This window comes from Zosterops lateralis (assembly GCF_965231275.1).
Source record: "Zosterops lateralis genome assembly, chromosome: W".
Taxonomy (NCBI): Eukaryota; Metazoa; Chordata; class Aves; order Passeriformes; family Zosteropidae; genus Zosterops; species Zosterops lateralis.
Genome location: NC_139801.1, coordinates 15086706 through 15103789, shown reverse-complemented (window position 1 = coordinate 15103789; position 17084 = coordinate 15086706). Strand labels below are relative to the sequence as shown.

General features: G+C 47.0%; 1 protein-coding gene across 4 annotated transcripts in view; it reads right to left on the bottom strand.

Annotated features, from left to right (window-relative positions):
* Positions 1–10852: 10852 nt before the first annotated feature.
* LOC310922315 (protein FAM219A-like) overlaps positions 10853–17084 on the bottom strand; it is a 204446-nt gene continuing 198214 nt past the window's right edge. For 2 of the 4 annotated variants that reach the window (XM_083882781.1, XM_083882783.1), the window contains exon 6: positions 10853–16095. In XM_083882781.1, the coding sequence (XP_083738907.1) occupies positions 15937–16095 (159 nt within the window). In that variant the 3' untranslated portion in view covers positions 10853–15936. The remainder of the gene's footprint in view (positions 16096–17084) is intronic. The other 2 variants (XM_083882782.1, XM_083882784.1) reach the window with 1 other exon arrangement.

Here is a 17084-nt window from a genome sequence, read left to right as displayed (position 1 = left end):
GAAGGTTGTTGGAGTCCAGGGCATCCCTCTGGGCACCCTGGGAAGTCACAGACCTCGGTAGAGAGGCCTGGGACCAGAAAAAGCGGGTCTGGGGTCTGTGCAGGGGGGTTTGCCTGGCACAGAGCCCAAGAAGACACAGTCTTTGATTTTGGTCCATGAGAAAAACATCTAACAGAGAGAAGAATTGCAAGTCACAAAGGTGTTACTGAGAGTAGTGTAGCTATCACTGTGCAGAAGATTTTGTAGTTTTGGGATTTTTAGAATGTAGATGCAAAGGGACAAGATGGTGGTTTTAGGGCGGTGCCCTGAGTTCTTCTTCTTCTCCCTTGGCATCCATCTTCTGCAGTGACGTGGGCACAAAGTAGTTTCAGTAGATTGGATCAAAGTAAACATGACCCTGTTAGTATAGGTGATAGACATTGGCATAGAATTGTAAACAATGGGTACGTAGTTATCTGTATAAGAGGTAGCGACCTCCCATCACAGGGGGAGTCGCCTTGTGTCCAGGCTGCTGTGAACACCATGGCCGGACACAGGAGGGGAGTCGCTTCGTGTCCAGGCTGCTGTGAACACCATGGCCGGACACAGGAGGGGAGTCGCCTCGTGTCCGGGCTGCTGTGAACACCTTGGCTGGACACAGAGAATTGTAAGATAAGAACTAATAAACAACGCGAGAAACAAGAAAATCAAGACCTTGAGACTCCTCATCATTCTCGTGCCGAACACCGAGCACCGAGCTCAGCACAAAACACAGAGACACAGAGTCAGACAGCAGACCCTAAATCCTTCAGAGGTCAAGAAGAAAAATCACTCCGTTCGTGCCCACATGAACCACTAGCCAGCTTTGGAATCTTGGGTGAGGAAACAACCAGATTAAGAACCCTGAGAAAGGCAATACCCAAGCTGATTGGTTAACCAGCCCTGCCTGGACAGCACTCCAGCCAGATATGCTGGCACAAGAGAAAGCATCACATACCTTTTTTCACCAAGATGTTCGAGCCCTACAATGACAATTTTTGTTAACAAATACCCTGGCACACAATATTGTTAATACTTGTTCTGCTTGTCAAGGTGTCCTAGGGTGACTATGATGCCTGTATCCCCAATCGTCTGTTCTGTGTGTGTTGTGTGTTCTGTACCTTTAAGACTGGTTCTGAGAGTGAGCAGGGAAAGAAGAAGCACGCAGTTTGTTTTGTAAACTGTTCACTCCTCTGCATCTTCTTCTTCGTCCTTGGGACTGTGTGCTCATCGGATGCACAGACAGCAGCCAGAGAGTTTTTTCCCTTTTAGTTAGTCTAGCTAGCTGAGGCAAAGAACCTTCCTGGACTGTTTTTTTTTCCTTTTTCTTGGGACTGTTTAAATCTGCTCTGGACTGAAAAACCCAGAGGAGCACCAGGAGCTGCACCTGTGGCCCACCGGGGCCTGGACTTCAGCATTTTCCAGTGCTGAAGGGACTGGGACTGATAAGAGACTGAGAGAGCTGAGCTAACTCCCAGCAAGGACTTCTCTCAGTTTTGCCATCTCTCTTCGGAGCAGCGAGAGGTTTTATTGTTTCATATTATTCATTCCTTATGCTTGTGGGCAGTTTGTTTATTAAATAAATAGTTTCTTCCACTTTTCTCCGAGGAAGTTCTTTTCCTGGACTGGCTGGGGGGGAGGGGCCATTTGAGTTTGCTCTCCAGAGGAACCCCATTTGGAGGTTTCCCCCCAAATTTGCCCTAAACCAGGACACAAGGCCACACTGCGGCACTGCAGATAAGTATTAACCTCCGTGGTCTGCGAGCCTTGCAAGTTTGGAAGATAGATGTTACACACATTTCTGAATTTGGTTGTTTAAAGTATGTACATGTTTAAGTAGACACCTTTTCATCAGCTATATGGGCTTCAGTTCATGCTGGAGAAAAAAGCTGTGATGGTATCGCACATTGGCGACTAGCCTTTGCTGTCCTAGGCATTCCCCATACTGTAAAAACTGATAATGGCCCTGCATATGTCTCTCAGAACACTAGACAGTTTCTGGAACTCTAGGGTGTGTTGCACCTCACTGGTATTCTTCATTCCCCTATGGGTCAAACCATTGTTGAATGTGTCCATGGCACTTTCAAGTGCATCCTCAAAAAACAAAAAGGAGGAATGTGTGGTGAAACCCTGCAGAGTAGGGTGGCAAAAGCTCTGTATATGCTGAATCATCTCACGGTATTGCCAAATTCCAAAAAAACAGTTTTTTTCCTTGCAGTCCTCTAGTGATGTCCAGTTGCCCAAGCCTAAGGTACTGGTACAGGGCCTCATTACCAAAAAGTGGGAAGGTCCTTCGGACCTTGTCACTTGGGAGCGCAGGTATGCTTGTATTTCTACAGATGCCGGAATTCGATGGGTACCTGCCTGATATGTGTGCCCTGCTCTACACTCTGCTCTGGATCACAACCCGCAACGCCTCCCTGACTGTCCCTCAGCTGACGCTGTGGATCAGTAACAATGTTTGGGTATCGCTGCTCCATGCATTGAATCAGACATGATTTTGTGCATTGATGGCACAACTAGAACAACCTTTTTGCACCTGCTTAGTGGAAGTACCCTTGAATGGCACAAAAAAATATACAAGTAACACAAAATGTTGTCAAAATGCGATGCTCTTCCCAGAACGATTGCAATACCACAACCTGCTGTATGGAACTATGGGATCTTTGGGATGGCAATTTACCTGTTGCTTCACTTAAACCCCAAGAGTTAGACATTTTAGGGACATTATTGGCAGAAGAATGTGTATTTTTTAATTATACACTGGGACATGGTATGTAAGGCCAAATTGAAACTGGAAAGCAAAATGTTACCCCTGATAGTTTCAGAATTAAATAAATTGGCTTGTTTTGTAGCAAAAAAAGATAAATGAAACTTCCTTAATTTTGAGTGCTTTGGCTATAGATGTAGATAGCGTGCAGCATGCTACCTTTCAAAAACATGCTGCTATTGATTTTCTCTTGTTAGCTCGTGGACATGGTTGTAAAAAAATTGATGGCATGTGTTGTATGAAAGATTTTCTGGGATAGATCACTGGCTGGAAGGGTGAGATTCATCAAGCTGGATGAAGAGCCTCATTTAGACTGGGCTTATAATTTTTGTATTATCATAATTATTTCACTCATTGTGCCATGTTTGTTATCCTGTCTGCAAAGGGCCCTGCAGAGGATAATAAAAATTGCCTTTGTAGTTGAAAAACAAAAAGAGGGAGGTGTGACAGCTAACAGCCGGCCTGAAGGTCTCACAGGCACAAGTAACCCTGACCTTAACTTGATCAGCCTATACCCATGAAAGAAAAGAAGTAAACATTTTTAAGGAAGAAGGCACTGAAAAGTGGAAGGACTTAACTGCAAGGAATGGATGTTGACCAATCTTTGGTGAATACGTATGCAGGCAGCTATTGGCTAGTGAACTGGGTGGTAACAAGTTACTAGCCAATTGGGATCAAATGCGTGATTTTTGAAAACTATATTGTCACTCTAATTAGGAACGGCAGTAGAAACAACACAAGACTCTCCAGCTCATTAGCAAGTGAGAGCATTCTTTACTCTTCGAAATCCTCTTTTATAGACAGTTCTGAGAGAATAAAGTTTCATTGGGCAGCAAACCAACACATCACCATCATTGGACAGTTAGGACAACACGTCCCAATCGTTTCTTGCAAGTAAACAACAAGGAGACAAACAACACCTGCAAAGGTTGTTTTACTTTCTCCAAGGACTATTTGAATTCCTCCTCACAATTTCTCAGGCCACAATATCTCAGGCCAGTATGAGAAAATTATGTGACTTAGTTTCACACAGACACTGTGCTGCTGTCTGATTTCTCGCATTCAGCATCCACACCACATAAATATGAGTTGTGAACAATAAAGTTCGCTATTGCTGCATGAACCTTGGAATGTCATGTCGTGTCCGTCTCAACTGCAACAGTACCCCTCAAACTGCTGCAGCATGGGTCACTGTTCCATGGGAGGCAGTTCTCCAAAGACAGGCAGCTCCAGCCTGGGAGCAGGGCCCCTCTCTCCACAGGTGTCCCACAGGATCACAGCCTCTTCCAGGCATCCACCCACTCCACCGTGGCTCTCCTCCATGGGCTGCAGGTGGATGTCTGCATCCCCATGGTCCTCCATGAGCTGCAGGGGCACAGCCTGCTTCACCATAGTCCTCACCACAGACTGCAGAGGAATCTCAGCTCTGACGCCTGAAGCACCTCCTCCCCCTCCTTCTTCACAGACCTTGGTGTATGCATAGCTGTTCATCTCACATATGCTCACCTTGCTCTTCTCTGGGTGCAATTAAAACTGCGTAACAACCTTTGTTTCAATTTCTTCTTAAATATGTTATTGATGTCTTAGGATTTTAGCTTTTATATTTTTCAAATCCTGTACTGCTTTAGTGTATAACTTTAAAACTCCATAGCTTGTCAGCTACTGTTCTCCTGTTTTATTCAGACAAAACAATCCCTCTAGGCCTGTAACTCAAGGACACTCTATTGCCTCAGGCCCTGAAAAGTATAAAAAAAAGTGAGCTGGGGGAGAGCAAACAGGGGGTATATGACTTCATTACCTGAAGCCGTAATTGGAGGATTAACCCCTGATATGTAAATGGACCAAACTTTCAGACCAAACTTGTCTGAAAAACTGGTCACCGTTGTCCATCTTGGATGTAGCCTCTCTGGGGGGCTTCTGACTGCCCAAGGTGTACCTATTGAAGGCCTTTAATAAATACCCACTTTATTCCCTTAATCTTCTCTAGCCTCTGTTTTAGGTAGCCACTCCAAGGCATCGTTATCACAAAGACATTACCATCATTTGTAATTGGCTCAGCCTTGGCCAGCGGCATGTACATCTTTGGACCCATCAGGGATTGGCTCTGCCAGACATGGTGGAAGCTTCTAGCAGCTTCTCACAGAAGCCACCCTCCACTTCCAGAAACCAGGCCATACAAAACCAATACACCTGTGATGTCAGGGATGTAGGGTATGACCAGAGCTATTCCTCCTCTCCCCAAAATACAATTCCATGGGGCCAGAGGGCATGTCAAACATGGTGCTTCCAGAGTCCTTGCTGGGAATCTGTGATAGAGGTGATATCCACCACTTTCAGTCCATTGGTTGCTTATCCCTGCCCACATGACCTTGGTCACTGGAGGCTATGGTGTACCAGGAGAGTGTCCTGCAGGCAGCACCTACCACCAGGGGTCATTTAGGGGCCACTGGGTGAGTGAGACCTGGGGACTTGCAGACATCCCTGGGAACAGGACAGTCTCAGTGTGGGGATAAGAATGGGCAAAATCACAAGTGCAGAGGCTGAGGGAGGGTCTCTTCAGCATTGTGGGGGGAACACAGAATGCAAAAGGGGGTATGAACAGAACCACTTCCATTACCCTCAGCCCCCCAACCTCATGGTTATGTGATCTGTGTGATGCTGGGAGAGGGATAGTTAGAACCTCAGTGATACCCTTAGACACTGCCAGACAGCAGGGTCAATAACATTCCTGTATTACTCCTGCATCTCCATCTTAATCATCTGTTCGGGCTGACTTTGGCTCACCAGATTTTGCACCGGGAGCATTTTTAGTCCTTAGAAACAGAAGCAAGTGGGGAGAGATGCCCGTGGCATGCGGCAGTGCTCGCCACAAGTGCCAAGTCCCTCTTCTCTACAGTGGGTGGTCATGGGGGTTGTAGCAGCACTGTGATCCCCCCCATCTCAAAGCTTCACACTCACTCAAAACTGTGAGACAGAGGATGGCTTCTTTCCTCCTGCACCCAGGGTATCTATAGTCACCTGGGCTCTTTGCAGAGGGGGAGATGGGCTGGATGCACTGGGGCCAGCAGAAGTTGAGAAAGGAGTTACAGGATGGAGCTAATCTCCTACAGCTGACAAAGCCCAAGAGGGCTGGGGTCTTGAAGGGCAGAGGGATTCCCTGGTTGCATGAGCCATTTCTGTCCCTGCACAGTGGTGACATCCCTCTCCATGCCTTCTGCTGGCTCCCTCATTATAATGTACAGGCTAATGAGGCTGCAAGACATGAGCTGGTTTGCAGTATGTTTTGCATCAGAGCCTGAATGCTTGCTAGCCCATGTGGGGACTACTGCATGTCCACAGCATACATGTGATATAGCACAGACATCCCTCCACAGTGAGGCATGGTTCAGGACCAGGTCTAGGAGAGGTGTTGAAGTGCTTAGATCTCCTCCCAGCCCCTGCAGAGTTCCCCTAGCATGGAGTGCCCTTTCCTTCCCTCACCAAGTCAGAGCTGAACCAAGGCTGTGTAGTGTGTGTTGGAGCTCTCAGAGCCAATCTGCTCCCCCATCATCATGTCATGCATCAGCCCCAAGCTGAGCCTTGCCACTGCTTCAGTTTCCCCTTCTGCAGCAAGATCCTGTTCCCTGGTTGCTCTGAAACCTACTGATGGACAGGGTTGACACATGAGAACTTATACTAGTGACTTCCTGCCCTTAAAACCCCTAGCCACTGCAGGGTGCAGCTCCAGGGGACAAGAAGACAGCAAGCACAGACCATGGGGTGTCAAATGCTTTGCTAACCAGGGAGCATTACCCCTCTTTCTCCCTCCTCCCCATGCCACTTGCCCAGCACTGAGCATCCACAAACAGGTTAGGGTAGAAACTCCAAGGTTTCCTCCTCCCATAGCATTTACCTGCATCACAAACTTGTTTTCTTTCCAGAGCTGCAATGGAGCCTGCTCTTTGATGGTCTTTTTGACAAAGCATGGCAGGCAGTAGGAGTCAGTGTAAGTGCTGATAGAGGTCTTGTGTTTTTGGCCAAAGAAGAACATGGTTCAGCAGCCCACTAGAATGGGGGTACTCAGAGTTCTGGAGGGTCCCAGGGTGCCCCACTGGATCAACAGCACTGTGTGGAGCTAGAGGCTCCCAGCCCACTCAGGAAGGGGAATGGGGCCCTAGTACTGCTGTTCTGCCAGCCCAGGATGGTGCTTATGCCACTGGTGATGTCATAGTGTGAGACGAGAGAGATTTGACAGCTGTCAGTCCTGTGGCTGCATTCCCAAGAATTGCACCCCTTGGGTCAGGGTGCAACAATTGCTGACTGAATCACTCCATGAGCACAGCTGCACCCTCCTGGCTTTGTCCTGGCTCTGGGCTTTCTCACCTCCTGCAGGCAATTAGCTTAACAATGGTAGGAAACAGTTTTAAGATAATTTCATTTTGGGAGATGCAGAACCGGCAATTGTTGCTTTTCCAGCCTCTCTCTCCCATATTTCCTTGGAAATCCTGCAGCAACCCAACTGCATGCACACAGCACTGCACTGCACCCATGCAGGCAGTGTGCAGGGCACAGCACTAAGCACTGCTGACCAAGCCTGCTGGAGTAGTCAGGGGAATTACTGTCTATCTGCCCTTTTAAATTAAGAAGCTGGATTTGGGTGACCCTGTGTGGCTTGTTTGCTTTCCTGTCCTGAGTGCTCTGATGGGTTCTGCAGTTGGAGTGGACAATCCTAATCTATCTCATTGCAAAGGCAGCTGAGTTATGCCAGGGAGGGATTTGCATGAACCAGGTTTGCTTTTCTCTAAGATGGGGAGCCAAGCAGAAATCCTATTCTGTCTTGGCTTGTCGCATAGTACCAACTCAGAGTCCCACTCTGCTTGTGGCTTCAGCCTTCTGAGGGCTCTCAGAAGTCCAACCCCTCTGCCGTCACATTTTTGGGGATGATGGGTGAAGACCCATGTCTACCTTGGTTGGGTGGATGCCAACCCATCCCCCTGAAGGGCTGCTGAGCCCTGCTTTGTTGAGAAGAATGGTGAGGCTGGGCATCCAGGAAAATGTGATTAATGAACCATTGAAATTAAGAAAAGTTGCTTTTGATTTTCACACCCTGCTGGTCTCCATTGAGCCAGGCTCAGGCTCTCCATCAGTCCTGTCTCCTCCTGGGAGCCAGTGGGAGGCTGGATAGGAAGGGTGGACACAGATGTCAGTGATGCCTCCCCCTCCCCACTCCCATGGCCTCAGAGCCAGCTGGGGCACAGATCTGGGGACCATCACTCTGCAGAGGGATAGGGTTTGAATCTCTTGGTTGGGGGGGGGATTCACATTGCACTAGGTCAGCTTCCATCATGAGACAGCTGCATGAGGTTCCATAAGGTGAAGTGTGGGGTCCTGCACTTGGGTCACAGCAACCGCATGCAACAAAACAGGTATGGGGAAGTGAAGAGGGAGGTAAGATAGAATTGAGCTACAGGCCATGGGATGTGCCTGCTGAATGCCATGGCAGCACAGCGAAGCTTGTCTCTGCCTGACCTTGGGGGGAAGAAATGCGAAGTGGCAGACATCCTTCAGGGAGGAGCCTTGCCAGACAAGTGAACAGCATGTAATCACCCCCATATAAGGACATTAAGAAAGTATGTTGCTGACGTGGCAATGTGTGAGCTCATTTAGTGAAGAAATACCATATGAGGAAAGAAATACGGTGTCTTGAAGAAGTGTATAAAACCAGCTTACTTTTTGCAATAAATGTCTCAGTATCTCCACCGATCTGAGTCCATGCAATCAGTCATCACAGAGAAGAGTGGCTTGAGAGCTGTTTGGAAGAAAGGGACTTGGGGGTGCTGGCTGACAACTGGCTCAATATGAGCCAGCAGTGTGCCTAGATGGCCAAGAAGGCCAATGGCATCTTGGCCTGTATCAAGAACAGTGGAACCAGCAGGATAGGGAAGTAATCATCCCTCTGTACTCAGGACTGTTGAGGCCACATCTTGAGTACTGCCTTCACTGCCTTTAAAAAAGACACTGAGGAGCTGAAACATGTCCAGAGAAAGGCAACACTTGCGAAGGGCCTAGAAAACATGTCTTATGAGGAATGGCTGAGGGACCTGGGATTGTTTAGTCTCGAGAAGAGGAGGCTCAGGAGAGACCTCATCGCTCTCTACAACTACCTGAAAGGAGGCTATAGTGGGATGGGGGCTGGTCTCTTTTGCAGTGCCTACAATTATTGAATTTCTCAAAGAGCCAGATATATTTAGCTCTAAGAGGGTTCAATACCTCTGAGGGTGTCCAGAACCTCACAGAAAATGGCTTAAAATATTTAGTGAGAGTGTCTTGAAAAAGCAAAAAGGTTTTAATAAAAGAAGAAAATAGCGCAAAACAAAAGAACATAACTGCGCTCAGTGTAGGGACAGGTCCCATACACCTGCTACGACACCCCGAAAATGTGCTGAGAAGATGTTGTGGTTTTGAAAGCAAAATGAATGAGAGGCTCCAAGTCAGAGATATAATTTAATAAGAAGAAAGGTAAAAAGGTAAAATAAAATAAATACAATAACACAAAGTATCACTGACAGAGTCAGAATACAACCTGAGCAGGATGGTGGAAGCAGTCCAGGTGAGGTGCTCTTCCTGAAGCAGTGATCCTGTAGAGAGGTCTGGGAGCTCTGGTCCTCTGGGAATCCAGTGGATAAATGCCCCCTGCACTGTCCCAAATCCCAGCTTATATCCAGGTGAGAATGCTTGGCTCCTCCCCCTGGGCAGAGCATCTCACAATAGCATGAGAAGTGTGAAATGTGTCCTTGATGGCCCATTAAACAGAGATAACCCCTGGAGGGAGTTACCTGTGACTCATGGGCCATTAGCAGGAGACACCCCCAAAGGCGTTAATGGGCCATTAGCAGAAGAGGCAGGGGGCTTGGGAAAACACTAGCCCACCTGGTTTCAACAGTTCATGAAGATGGTGATAGAATAAATACTTTGTGTACATCCTACACTGCAACCCAGGACAGAAGACTCGTGCTCTCCCTTAAGTATTGAATGATTTAGGTGGGTTTTTTTGCAAACAGCCCAATAGAGAATAGCTACATTTCTGAGGAACAGGTAGAGACCTATCAGTGTTTTTGTCTTGGCACTAAGCCAATTGCGATCAGGAGGGCAAACAAACTTCTAGCATTCTTCCCTTTAAAGGTTCTGTAGTGAAACTGAGACCCTTTTCCTTATATAGAAAGCATGTACCTGGTGCAGTGCTACATACAATGAGAGGACAAGAGGAAATGGCCTTAAGCTGAGACAGAGGAGATTCAGATTAGATATTAGAACATTTTTTTCACTGTTAGGGTGGTCAGTCATTGGAATAGGTTGCCTAGAGAGGTGGTGGAGTCACCATCCCTGGAGGTGTTTAAGAGGCATCTGGATCTGGCACTGGGTCTTATGGTTTAGGGGTTACAGTGATAGTGTTGGGTTGACAGTTGGACTGAATGATCTTAAAGGTCTCTTCCAACCTTGATGATTCTATGAGCCACTGGCTCCTAGTGACTATTCCCTGTTCCTAGCAGTCCCTAGCGTTTCCAGCTGCTGATGTTGGAATCAGTTAAAATCAGTGATCGGCTCTCATGCCAATAGCTTTAAGGAGCAGAAATGGCTGCAAGGCTGGAGAAAAGGTTATTTCACTCACTGATGGTGTATAGATCCAGTACCTCCTTCACTATTTCACCCATTGATGTTGTAGAGATGCAGCACCTCCCCCTGCTTCTGTCAGTGTTGGGAGGAGATGCATAGCCTAGATGCAGGGGATGAGTCCTGCTGCCATGAGGAAAAGCCTTCCCAAATGCTGGCTGGGGATTGGCTGGCCCCAGCAGGTTTAACTGTGCCATACAGCACAGCTCCAGACCAGCTGCTTCTACTGGACCCAAGCAACTAGTATTTGCCATATCATGAAGGCTAGTACCCCTGATTTCAGTATCCGTCATTGCTGGGGTCTCAGATGAGATGGTGTGGTTCATACCCTCTCACTACAGTTTGCTCCAATGACAGTCTGGCAGGCTGGTTTTCATATGTATGCTTTTTAATATTAATTCTGTTACACTATACACAACCAGTAACAATGATAAATACTGCAATGGAAATGTTAGAAAAAATTATACATATTTCATGTTTTTGAAACTCCCCACTGTTTAAAATAAATTAATGCATAAAATGCATGGTAGAAAAAAGAAAACCCAAAACAAACCACAACACAATTGACCTGTTTAAGGCAATACTCCACATGGATGGGAACAGAATTACAACAGCGTGCTACATGTTCTGAACAGGAAAAAGAAAGAAACATCCCCCCTGCCCTATACAAGATGCAGATTGATGTTTCAAGAGTGAAAACTCTCCAAAACCTAGATAATAAAACCAATGGCCAAGTTAAGTGCAGTATTAATACACTCTGCATGTCAAATGATTAATAGGTTCCTTACATGAACTAAGGTCAAGCTACAAAAAATTTGTCTTCCTAATTAAAGGGTTATTCAGGTCAAATCCTATATTTAACTGTACTTTGCATTTGGATGTTTCAACTATGTTTCACTATATGCAAGGACAGCTGGAAATTAGTCTCCTGCTCTGAGATTTACACAAAGGTTGTGAGGTCTTCTCTCCTCCTGAAAGATATTTCCATTAAATACATCCAAAAAGGATCTTGCTTTTGGTGACCCCCAAATGCCTTCCACCATTGCCTCCCCTGAGGCACTGGACACCACATGGAAAAAGGAGACCTGGGAAGTATTTGGGTTGATTTTTATCCAAGTTAAGGGCATGAAATGCAAGTGCAGATTTGATCCAAACTCTGAGGAGTGCTATTTCCCTGTTTGCCAGAAATGGCTATCTGGAGCCTGCTGAAAGCCAGCATGGGAGAAACCCAGCCTGTATCCAGGCTCTGGACAGAGACATGGTGTTTGCCATTAAGGTTGTGTGAAGGTATACCTGTACATACCTGTCTGGACAGTCAATTAGCTTGTTATTAATGTAGCCCAGAACTTGGCCACTGGAAGGTGGACAATAATCATAATACCAAAAAATCCCACTCTCTCTCAAAAAGGAAAAGGGACAGTAGCTACTTCCTTCCGATTTCTCCCAATGGATCCCAATCAGCTGCCACCTATGCAAGATCGACAGCACCAGATCTCACCAGCATTGACAGAGTACATTCACAATAAGGTTCATGTCTGTAAGGTGCTGCCAGGGGGCAAAGAAGCTACTTGGGACATGGTTGGAGCCTCCTGTACTGCCCTGCTAGTGTGGGGAGGAAGCTATGGTACATGAGGAAAGAAACCCAAGCAGAGTTACTAAAAATTTAGACTTGTGATGGCTAACAACTGTCTGGGCTGCCTTGGGATTGCGTGGGAGAGGGGAGTGCAGAACTGGGCTGAGAGTCACTTTTGGTGCAACTGCCTCTGATGCTCATCACTAGTGCATGAGGGAGGGGGAAGATGATAGCTGCTTTGAGAAAAGAGGAGTGGAAAGAGGATGTGCAATATAACAAAGCTTGTGACTCTAGAACTAGCCACTGGACATGGATACTGATGTTTACCTGTGACAACTAGCTATCCTTCTATTGTCGCTGCTACTTTCCCCTCCTTCATGGTCTGATTCTTCAGTTTGGAAAGCTGGGGATGTTTGACATGATAGTCAGCACTGATTGTCCCATCCCAGTTCCCACAACACATGGTGACTCAACTACAGGATGTACAATGAGGTCTGGAAGTCACACCTTAGGCACAGACCAACTGCATGCAAGTGGTGTCTGCCTTCAGAACCCTTCAGAAAGCTATTTAATGTTGGCTCATTTCCTTCTTTATTAAACTGAAGGTTCAACAACCCTTGTGGAAGGAGTAAAAATGTGCAAAAAGGGGGAGAATAAATTTTTTCTGAATTTTCTTCCCTGCAGACTTCATCCTTCATCTTTCTCTGCACGACTACAGCCCTACCAGTGCACTCTGCCCCAGCATGGTGGGGACAGAGCTGACTGGCTTTCCAACTGTGCCTCTGCTGTGGGTTTCCAGTCCATTTCACATGGTCTTATAGGCCTGGGACCTGGTGTTTGGGTCCCAGATCTCCCACAATGCCAAGCCTGGGAGGATGAAAGCAGCTGGCTCACACCAAGGTTTTACATTAGCCTAGCTAACCCTCAGCCCCACTGCCTTCAAGTGGGTAAAGAGAAACCCCAGTCTGCTCTCTGTCTCAACCATCACAGATGTTGGATGTCCTGCTGGTTTGACGGTTGCCTTATATTTGTCTCAGGACAGAGGCAGCTACTAGCCAAACACAGCTGCTATCCCAGCTTTTCCATGCAAAAAAAAAAAATGAGCCCATAAATCAGTGAGCTGGGGATGGAGATGAAGGTGATTAAAACCAGAAGGGCTTTTGTGAAGAGAGCTTGTCCAAGTTTTCCAGCTCTCTCAGTGGGTCTATATTACATCTCCCAAAAAGCTTCACATCTCCTAGATCATGTGAGCTTGAGGAAGATGGGTAACAGATGGAGAAGGTGGAGTTGCAGCTCTTTTGGGACCAGTGCAGAAGGGAGAACGCAGCTCAGGTAGAGAGCAGTTCTTCCTAGTAAGCTCATCCAGGGCAGCTGGATGGGCAACTATGGAATGCTGATCTGGGAGGACAAACATCTCAGCATGGCCTTTTCTTTTCCTGGTGCCTACTCTGCTGGTTTCCAGTGACACATTTGAGACAGTCACATTTTAATGAGACTTCTTTTGCACTACAGTCCAGGCACAACTGGTGAGATGGGTTCCTTCCAGAAGCAAATCCATCTTTTACTGGATAAGCTTTTTACAGAAAGAGAAAGGCTCAGTCACCACCAGTTTCTGCTGGCAACTGGGTCTGGGAAGCAATGGGAAGAGCTGGTCTCCACAGGCACCAGGGAAAGGTGCAACTTGTCCTGCTGGTGCCCATGTTGCTCTACGACACTCAGAAAGAGTGCAAATGGGATAGTGAATGCTGATGGGAGGGAAGAGAGCATTGAATGGCTCCTTTGGGATATTCCCATGGCAGTTTCATGCTCTTACTTTTAGCATCCATGTAATGATCTGAGGGTATAAACTGGCACTTTTGCCTGGGCTCTTCCTTTACCATTCTCCCTTAAAGCTCACACAGGGTATGGCCACTATTACCTAGAATGAAGTAGGCTTTGTCACCTGTTAGCTGCTTGGCTCGGCAACCACAGGCTGCATATGCCAATGTAAACATACCCTGGCTTTGACCTCTACCACCCTTCAGAGATGACTCTTCATGACCCTATTTCTATTTCTCACGTTTTGAAAGAACTATCTGCATAAATGGGCAGTGCCACAGGGCAAACTTGGCTAGGTTGAGCCTAAGGGGAAGGCATGGAAAAGTGCTCATTTTAAGGTGCTTTTCACCTTTAGAACATGGCATCCTTGTCACTTCCTTTCAAGGCTTTCCTATGTAAGGGATTGTTCTAAACCTTAAACCACATCTCATCAGACAAACCCACATCTGTTACAGAGCTGCACAAGCCCTGTAGCAGAAGGGTTAGCAACTCAGCATAGAGGAAGAGGTTGTGATTTGGGATTACCTACACAAGATTAATGCCAGACTGACCAGGTGCAGGTTTCTCACAAGAGCTGGCATCTGTATTTTAAGTCCTTTTTGCACTCCTAAGTTCCTTAACTTCATTAGCAGCGGATAGTGCCGTTGTGCCACCAAATCTTTTTACACATTCTTTCTGGCATCATGCAGACTGAGAAGTCAGTTGTGCAAGTCAGCTGCCAAATGTGTGGGAAACACATCCTTGCCAAACATCTTCTCCCAAAGTTGTTTAATCTCTTTACTAATCTCCACTCTGCAGCCTTCTGACACATGTAAGCAACATCAGAAAATGGTAAAGAGAGGGAAAGCAGTTGTGCTGCTTTCCTTTGTAGTACTTTGAAAATACATGCAAAACTTCTATAGAATGCTTTTTGCATCTTGCTTGCAGAGCTAGCCTATCAATGGTGTCCACCACACACTTGGCAACATCCATGCAGATGGATGCAGGGTGGTGGTAGAATCTTGGGAAGCCAGCTTTCTCCCCTGTGCTGTGGAAAGGAATTGATATCAAGAGGGGATGTGACTTGTCTGAGGTTAGAGCAAATGTATGTGCCAAAAGCAGTCTGACACCACCATAGACACCTTCAGCATTAATAAATCTCTCCCATGGGCACCAAGAGATGCATTATGCAGGCAATATCAACAGTCAAGCTCTGTGAAAATGTGCTTTCTTCAACTAGTTTTTCTGGCACTGACCTTCAGACTGAACAGTTCTAGTTCTGTCTTGTACAAGACTCATTTTTTCTTAGCTGAACACACTAAGATTTCTGAAACCACATGGGTCTCACAGGAATGAAGTATTGGCTGAAGTCAATATACATGGCTGGACTGAACTCAGGAATATAGTATTCTCAGGCAAAGACTGAATCCCTGAAGAGCATGGATAGACTGCAGATTGAATCCAATGTGTTTGGTGATAAATTAATGTGGAGCTAAGGACAGAGTGCATTGGATATGTGACACAATAGCTCTAACTAGTACTGACTCACAGTGAAATGTCACCTATTTGTCCCTTTTGCAAGTAAATGAATTGTGTCATGCTAGTCCTGACTAGCCTTGCCACAAGAAAGGATGCCCTGTTCTGTTCCTATTTCTGTGTCCCAGTTACAGTATAATTATAGTTATGCAAATGTATCAGGTTTAGTGAATCAATTAAGAACTGACCTTCTCCCTCAGGTAAAACCCTCTGACACCTCAGACTCACTCCTGATCTTGTAGATGGATTGGTTTCAGTGGGCAGCAGTAACTGCAGCTCTATCTGACCATTCCCATTCTGGAATAGACACCTTACAAAACATCTCTAGTGCCTAATCCAACCAAGGAGGTATCTCTGGACTGCTCTGCATTTGCTCTCCAGACCAGTGAGTTTTGCCAGGCAGTGCCTGGCACTTTGATCAACTTGTCTTTTGTTTTACCATAGTTTCAAATAACTTATTAACCAGTCATAAATTCGTTGGTTTCTTCTGGCTCCATGAACACAGAGGTGCATGTCCTACCATAGGAGGAAGCGATGACTGTTAAGTTTTATAGTTATAGTGGAAAGCACTGATCACAGCCTGCTGGCCTCACTACTGGATGTGACAGGCGGTGGAGGAGGTGGCTTGGCAACACATGCAGGTAGGGTTGACGGATTTAGGGGGGATTAGGTCGAGGTCCTCATCATCTGGGATCTCATCTAACCGGTACCCATCCTTTAGGAGCTGGATGTTCAAGTCTTGGTTGATCTGCTACAGACAAACAAACAGACAGACACTTGAGATTTCTTCCTTCTGATGGCTGGAAGAGGAAAGAAGCCCTTTATTCTGGAATATATTTCCCTATTATTAGCAGCTGTCCCATCAATGAAAGAGTCACAGTTTTTCACCACAGGTGAGGGCTGCTGTTGGGGTTTTAGGAGTTCTCCTTTTGTTTTTTTCTGTTCTTTTTTTTCCCTCTTAAAGAATTTTCCCCCATACATGTTGATAGGACACAATAACGACTGGCTACTTAAGAGAGACAAAAGGAGGTGTCACAGCTCAGGGGAGGGGTGCAGCTGGCTACTCTCTCTTTACATGGGGTTTCTCGTGAACGGCAGAGATACCACGAGATTTGGACTGGGAAAACGGGGTTGGGTGCGGCCCTTTACTCTCTTGTGCTCTCAGCATTCGGAGGGGAGAGAGGCTGCGGTCGATGTGGGGAGAATTTGTCACCACTGCGGGGTGCCGCCTCCTGCTGCCTTTCTTCTACCGTGAGTGGAGCTCTGTTTGTAAGAGCAGCCGTTGCACTGGGACTTTTCACCATCTGCTCGAGTGCCTCAGGGGAAAAACCCCGGGATCCCGACCTCGCTTTTCCCTGCCCTGCTCGGAGCCGGGCTGCCGCTGTCCCGCCCCCGCCGCTTCTTCGGCACTACGAGCTTTCGCTACACTGTAGCCCCGCACCACCTGCCTGCCGCGGAGCTTCTGATACATCTCGTCCACCACCCTGGGATTTTTGCTCATTCCTGCCGTTCCAGCCTGCTGCTTCTGAGAGTCCTGCTGGGGCACCAGGATCAGCTGCACCTGGGGTGTTTGTAAAGCAAGCCTTTCTTCCATCCCTTCCCGTCTCGGTCAAGTCGGCCATTACCGCGTGCTCCCCGAACTTGCGTCACAGTGCCCCCTGCAGCCGTGGGGGAATCATCGCACCTGCCCTGCCCACTGGGAGCCACCAGCGCCCCTGCCAGCTGTGACCATCACTACAC